Genomic DNA, 7,862 nt, shown 5'->3' with positions numbered 1-7,862 from the left:
GAGTTGGATGATCAGCCATGATCATATTAAATGTGCAGGCTCGAAGGGCCGAATGGCCTACTCCTGCACCTAATTTCTATGTTTCTACGTTTCTATGAGGACCAAAGTTGTGCCAATGAAAGTCAGAAGTGGCAAAGAAGCCCTTATCGGACTGAGAAACCAGAATAAAACTGTTAGGGACATCAGGCAAACCTTAGGCTTACCAAAATCAACAGTTTGGAACATCATTAGGAAGAAAGAAAGCACTGGTGAGCTTACTCATCACAAAGGGACTGTCAGGCCAAGGAAGACCTCCACAGCTGATGACAGAAGAATTCTATCCATAATAAAGAAAAATCCCCAAACACCTGTCCAACAGATCAGAAACACTCTTCAGGAGTCAGGTGTGGATTTGTCAATGACCACTGTCCGCAGAAGACTCATGAACAATAATACAGAGGTAACACTTCAAGGTGCAAACCACTGGTTAGCCACAAAAATAGGATGGCCAGGTTAGTTTGCCAAGAGTTACTTAAAAGAGCAACCAGTTCTGGAAAAAGGTCTTGTGGACAGATATGGTAAAGATTAACATATCAGAGTGTTGGCAAGAGCAAAGTATGGCGGAGAGAAGGAACTACCCAAGATCCAAAGCATACCACTTCATCTGTGAAACATGGTGGTGGGGGTGTTATGGCCTGGGCATGTATGGCTGATGAAGGTACTGGCTCACTTATCTTCATTGATGATACAACTGCTGATGGTAGTAGCATAATGAATTCTGAAGTGTATAGACACATCCTATCTGCTCAAGTTCAAACAAATGCCTCAAAACTCATTGGCTGGCAGTTCATTCTACAGCAAGACAATTATCCCAAACATACTGCTAAAGCAACAAAGGAGTTTTTCAAAGCTAAAAAATTGTCAATTCTTGAGTGGCCAAATCAATCACCCGATCTGAACCCAATTGAGCATGCCTTTTATATGCTGAAGAGAAAACTGAAGGGGACCAGCCCCCCAAAACAAGCAAAAGCTAAAGATGGCTGCAATACAGGCCTGGCAGAGCATCACCAGAGAAGACACCCAGCAACTGGCGATGTCCATGAATCGCAGACTTCAAACAGTCATTGCATGCAACGGATATGCAACAAAATACTAAACATGACTACTTTCATTTTCATGACATTGCTGTGTCACAAACATTATAGTTCCCTGAAATTGGGGGGGGGGGGGGGGGGGGGGGGGGGGGGGGGGGGAGGGGACTATGTATAAACACTGCTGTAATTTCTACATGGTGAAACTAAAATGTATAAAAATGCCCTTTATTAAAATCTGACAAAGTGGACTTTAACCACGCGATTTTATTCTATTACAAATCTCAAAGTGTGTAGTACGAGGCAAATAAATTAATGATGGGTCTTTGTCCCAAACATTATGGAGGGCACTGTGTATTCCAGTGCCGCTCCTTGGCAAACAATTATGTTGGCATTGCGCCTCTCCCACCAATGCAGTCTGAACAATACAGCTCACAAGTTATTACTACTAATTGGTGGGGGACACAGAGGTGCAACCAGCTGCAAGTATGGATTTGAGCTGCGCTAATGAAGGCTGCAACATAATGTTACAGATGCCACGGGATCCTTTAATTGCAATGAAATCCCACAGCAGCATTATAACATTCCGTAATTGTTCCTAATCAAAGAGAATTTTATACAATGCCGATATTAGGCACTCAGCCATTGACTTTCTGGAACGCTGCATATCTTGGTTGTGGTTTTCCAAATTGGCATCTTTGATTAATGTTGGAGCAAATGGGATTGTACACTTGCCTTGTCTGCTGTTATTAGGGTGGTGAATCTTGAATTTACACAGAAGTTCTGAATCCTCCATGTGTGCACAAACAGCAAACTTCTGAAGATGCTGGCCCTACTTGCCCGCATCTCCCCAAGTACACCACTGCTGAAACAAAGTCCATCTTTGATCAGACATCACCTTGCACTAAACATTATTCATATTATTCCCAGTATCATGTACCTGTACACTGTAGACAACTCAATTGTAATCATGTATTGTCTTTCCATTGACTGGCTAGCATACAAAATCTTTTTACTGTACTTCAGTACATTTGACAATAAACTAAACAAAACCTCTGCAGTTGAATGGAAGTGTCCAATAAGGGAAAGTTATGTAATTTGCAACTTTCTGACGTTGATTTTAATGGTTTAGTGTTAATTGTACAAATTTTAAATTTTACGTTAAGCAATGGCACTGTGGTAGAGTTGTTGCCTTACAGCGTCAGTGACGTGGGCTTGATCCTGACTACGGGTGCTGCCTGTACAGCGTTTGCACGGCTTTGATAAAAATTGTTAATTGTCGCACTTGATGGTGTTAGCGTACGGGGAGATTGCTGGTTGGCATGGACACGGTAGGCCTGTTTCTGTGCTCTATCTCTAAAGTCTAAAGCTTTGCATATATGTGAATGCCAAGGTGTTTGATAGTTTTGACTGGCAGGAGACTTGGATAAGTTAGCTGTCAATGGGAAATGCAGCTATTTCAGAGCTGGACCTTGGATGAAACAGACCAACATTAATTATGGTGCAGCATTTATTAATGCAGTTCAAGTCTACTTATTACTGTCCACTAACTATTGCAGTCTGAAGAAGGGTCCTCAGACAAAACATCCATGTCCTCCAGCGATGCTGCCTGATCTGCGGAGTTACTCCAGCACTCTTGTATAAACCAGCATCTACAGTTCCTTGTTTCTGCTTATTACAACTGCTTACACCTCTCTGAAACCCCCATGTACCCCCATTCATTATCAAGGCTACAAAGATAGTTAAACAAGGTAAACATGGAATACTTATAATTGTTTGAGGAGGAGTAATAGTGGAAAAAACAATGAGACCTCAAGGAAAATTAATGGAAGCTGCAGCAGATGGATACCAGAAATAAGAACAGGAAAGAATTGAAACACGTCAGATCAGGTAACATCTGTGGATCTCAGCACCTGCCCAATCGGCTACATGTTCCTAAGATGACCCATACATATCATGCTTCCATCGTTAGGCCATAGGTCACTTTCGGGAGCTACTGTCTGGCTCCATCTACCTATACCTGACCGATTCCAGTTTAGTTTAGAGATAGTGTGGAATCAGGCCATTCAGGGATTGTGAATGCAACTCAATTAACTGCGAATTAACCAAATACCTTCCTTGTGGATCAGCCTTGAGAAAATAAAACATAGACCGGTAGGAATAAGCCCTTCGTTGCACGGTGTCTGAGCCTGATGCATGATGCCAAGATGAACTAATCTCATCTGCCTGCACATGATCCATATCCCTCAATTTTCTGCACATGCATGTTCCAATCTAAAAGCCTCTTAAAAATGCACTATTACCTCCACCATCACCACTGGCAGAACATTCCAGGCACCCACTATGTAGTGTAAAAAAAACACAAAAGAAAAAACTTGCCCCATACATCTCTTTTAAACGATGCCCCTCGCACCTTACAGTTACACCCTCTAGTCTTTGACATTTCCACCCTGGATAAAAGATTCTGACTGCCTACCCTATCTATACCTTGCAGAGCTTAATACACTCCTATCAGGTCTCCCCTCAACTTCTGTCGTTGCAGGGAAAGCCTTGCTGCCGATTTGAAAGTCTAGGCATTTAACAAAAAGGTTAGCTAGTCAGAGTTTCACTTTATTAAATACAAAGTATAACAGTAATTGGAAACTTGAACCGATTGGGTATAAAGTTTAGAAATTAGCTTCCTTAACTATCAAGAATGCATGGCTCTTCCCTTTATTTTCCTAAATCATGCAGACAGCAGAGTGCATTAAAAAAATTGGCAGCTGTATGAAAATACATTTCTTTCACGAGATAATGACAAGATTAAGAGGCTTGCATCACGAAAACCCTGTCAATCGACAAGAGGGCAGGATACAAATGAATCCATTTTACAATATACGTTCTTCTATTAGTAAAATACATGTACTTTTAAGAACAGCTGGTATTATTTACTTAATTCTCCACAAAGAATTCATGATCTGTAATATACCAGCTGTGCAGCATAAAAAACAGCTACCCTGGCCCGTCAAAAAATAAAGTAACAGCTATGAACTCAAATGTAAACGTTCTTAAAAATTGGAAAAGTGAGTAAATACTGCCTACTTTGACTCCAATTGATTTTTTTTTCTTTTTGCACAATGTAAAATCTTCTCAAAGGAAGTACAATATAATTACTGGGCCCAGTAACTTCACTCAATCTCTCGCTAAAGTGAACACCTTGAAGACTGACAACAATGGTTGTGGTTGGATACTCCTGGCTCCAAGGGGACTCAGTTGAAGAGATAGGCATAGTCCGTAGGCAACCTCTGCTGGCCACAGGGTTCACGCAAGAGTTCAGCGCCTGCTAACGTGATGGGTTCATCCTGCCAAGAGCAAAAGTTCAAGATTAGAAAACTCACCGCACGTGGCCGAAACTACGGTTATGTTCAAAGCATCAAAAATATACAACATTTTTCAAATCACAGATGATATTCAATATTACTTCATACCTCGAAACGTTCACTCATACTTTGATATGAAGGGGTTAATGGCAAGACTTAATTTACTGCCCTTTAAAACTTCGATCAACGGAACCATCCTTACACCAACTAGAGCAGTCCTGACCCCCCATCTACCTCATCGGAGACCCTTGCACTATCTTTAATCGGACTGTACCTTGCACAAATTGTTATTCCCTTATCCTGTATCTGTACCACTGTGGATGGCTTGATTGTAATCATGTGTAGACACAAACAGCTGGAAATCATGTATAGTCTACAATGACTGGATAGCACACAACAAAAAAAAAAGCTTTTCACTGTAGCTCAGTAAATATGATGATAATAATAATAAAAATAATAATAAACCAAACTAAACATCAAGAGTTGAGAAAAGACAGGAAAATGGACTTGAGAAATGACAGATCAGCTACGATCCTCCTGAATGGCAGAACAGAATGGCCTCGTCCTGTTCCTCATTTTAATGGTCTTAATAGAAATTAGGTGCAGGAGTAGGCCATTCGGCCCTTCGTGCCTGCACCGCCTTTCAATATGATCATGGCTGATCATCCAACTCAGTATCCCGTATCTGCCTTCTCTCCATACCCCCTGATCCCTTTAGCTACAAGGGCCACATCTAACTCCCTCTTAAATATAGCCAATGAACTGGCCTCAACTACCTTCTGTGGCAGAGAATTCCACAGATTCACCACTCTGTGTAAAAAATTATTTTCTCATCTCGGTCCTAAAAGACTTCCCTCTTATCCTTAAACTGTGACCCCTTGTTCTGGACTTCCCCAACATTGGGAATAATCTTCCTGCATCTAGCCTGTCCAACCCCTTAAGAATTTTGTAAGTTTCTATAAGATTCCCCCCTCAATCTTCTAAATTCTAGCGAGTACAAGCCGAGTCTATCCAGTCTTTCTTCATATGAAAGTTCTGCCATCCCAGGAATCAGTCTGGTGAACCTTCTCTGTACTCCCTCTATTGCAAGAATGTCTTTCCTCAGATTAGGAGACCAAAACTGAGCAAGACCAAGGCATTGGAGCAGGGACCAACATGGTGAGTGGACTGGGGAGGAAGGGGGGCAGCTGAGAATGAGAGACTCAGCACAGATGCAAAGGGGAAGGTAGCCTTCTGTGCTGCAACATTACATCTCATGAGCCTCGTCGAGAGCAGCTCTTACCTTGTGGTACTCCACCATGTCAGCGAGGGTTGCATGCTGCAACTGGTCTACACCAAAGAAGGTGTACGAGTCCTTGGAGGAGTCGATCAGGAAGTGCTTCAACCCTTCACTGCTTCGGTACGACAGGCAATAACCAATCACCCGCTCGCTGATTCTGATTAGAAATGACCCATTTTCTTCTTTATTTAGGAGCTCCTCAGCCTCTTGCCTGGTTATAATGCCTGAAAATGAATTGATACTTAGTGCAAACTTTCCAGCTCGCCCCTGGTTATGGCCAGTAATTCATTGCCATGGACCTTTCCAAGTTATACAATATCCAAAGCGCAGGATCCCAAACTACCTGTAATAAAAGTGTTACTTGCAATGTCTGGCCACCATGAATAAACTTAAGATACAAACAAGCGAGAATGCAAAAATTGCTTCCAACATCAGGAGTTCGCAAGAGGAAATCAGCTTTACAGTAGAGTCTCAGAATACAGCACTGAAATTAACCCGATTCCTACCCACCAAAGTGTTCACGTATTTCAACATAAAATTTAATTTGAAAGCAATCTACCCAATCAGCTAGCCTTGAAGTCAACCACTATCCTGTTTGCTACATAAAATAAACTGCGAGAGGAACTCAAACGGCCAGGTAACATCTGTAGAGGGAAATGGACAGACAACATTTTGACTTCAAATAATGCCCTTTTTCAAAAGGATGGATCCATCTGAAGAAGAGACCCGACCTGAAATGTAATCTCATTTATCTCATGTGCTGCCTGAGCCTCTGAGTTTGTCCAGCAATTTTTTGTTGCTACATACAAGATTCCAGCATCTGGTTTCCTCACTATCCTCCTCACCGTTTACATCATCTGAGTTTTTGGGACATCTGCAGATTTGGAACAACCAAATTATTAAAATAAACAAGAAAAACCATGAATAGAACACAAAGTGCTGGAGTAACTCAGTGGGTCAGGCAGCATCTCTGGAGGACATCAACATGCCTTGTCTGAAATGTCTACAGTCTGAAGAGTCCCAATCCAAAACATTGCCCATCTGCGTCTTCAGAGATGCTATCTGAACTACTGAATTACTCCAGCATTGTGTTTTACACACAATTACAGCTTCTACAGTTCATTGTCTCTCCAAGAAAAACCCTGATCCACGACCCAACCCCTGAGAAATCAACTGTATATTTCCTCCAAAGTAATAAAACGCAAGAGTGACATATTTTCTGATGCTTCGTCAAATTTTAGATCCTAGAATTAGGGAGGAGATGAGATTTATTCTTCACCTTTGAAGAATTTTGTGATGCACTACCTGAAGAGATAGTAAGCAAATATTTTAAAAAAACTTTCTAAAAGGAATCCCATTAACTCGTACAGGTATGATGGGCCAAATGGCCATCACCCCATGTAAATCTCTATAGACAAGTTACATTTTTGGGGAAAACATTAGAATATTCAAATTTGAAGAGAATCGCCATCATTGATTTATTGGTAGATGATTTAAGTTAAAACAGGCCCAAATTTTAAAATCTACAAAATTAGAATGGCATATCAAGTACATTATGTTGCTACATTTTCAGAACACTTTCAATAAAAGGTTATGGGGGGGGGAGGCAGGAGAATGAATGGGGTTTAGAGGGAAAGATAGACCAGCTATAATTGAATGGCGGTGTAGACTCGATGGGCTGAATGACTCAATTCTACTTCTATGACTTACGAAAAGTTGCCACACTACAGTCTATTAATTAGCCCATGCAAGATTGGAGCCATTTTATTGACTTGGTCTAAGAATTGGTCAATGGACAGAAAACAACAAGAATAAATGCTCATTAGCAAGTCTAGTGGGAGGCTGCAGGGACCAGTTCTGGAACCCTATCTGTTCACAATCTAGACAGATTGTGAAGGAATTAAGTATAACATATCAAACATAACTTTTGTTTTGGTCTGAAGAAGTGCCTCGGCCCAAAACAGCACCTATTCCTTTTCTCTAGAGGTGCTGCCTGACCTGAGGAGTTACACCAGCATTGTGTGTCTCTCTTCAGTGTAAACCAGCATCTGCAGTCCCTTCCTACATAGCTTTTTATGAGCTACAGGGAGATGATGGGCAGGTTAGAACTTTATTCCTTGGAGTGCAGGAGGCTGAGGGGTGATTTCAGATGGG

General features: G+C 41.4%; 1 protein-coding gene across 2 annotated transcripts in view; it reads right to left on the bottom strand.

Annotated features, from left to right (window-relative positions):
• Positions 1–3,659: 3,659 nt before the first annotated feature.
• The window catches only part of sh2d4a (SH2 domain containing 4A), a 65,120-nt gene continuing 60,917 nt past the window's right edge, over positions 3,660–7,862 (bottom strand). For both annotated transcript variants that reach the window (XM_055642281.1, XM_055642270.1), the window contains exons 8-9: positions 5,712–5,932; positions 3,660–4,411 (exon numbers count right to left, since the gene is read on the bottom strand). In XM_055642281.1, coding sequence (XP_055498256.1) covers positions 4,319–4,411; positions 5,712–5,932 — 314 coding nt within the window. In that variant the 3' untranslated portion in view covers positions 3,660–4,318. The remainder of the gene's footprint in view (positions 4,412–5,711; positions 5,933–7,862) is intronic.

This window comes from Leucoraja erinacea, chromosome 1 (assembly GCF_028641065.1).
Source record: "Leucoraja erinacea ecotype New England chromosome 1, Leri_hhj_1, whole genome shotgun sequence".
NCBI classification, from domain to species: domain Eukaryota; kingdom Metazoa; phylum Chordata; class Chondrichthyes; order Rajiformes; family Rajidae; genus Leucoraja; species Leucoraja erinaceus.
Note: the sequence above shows the minus strand (reverse complement) of the source record. Positions and strands in the feature narration are given on the sequence as shown.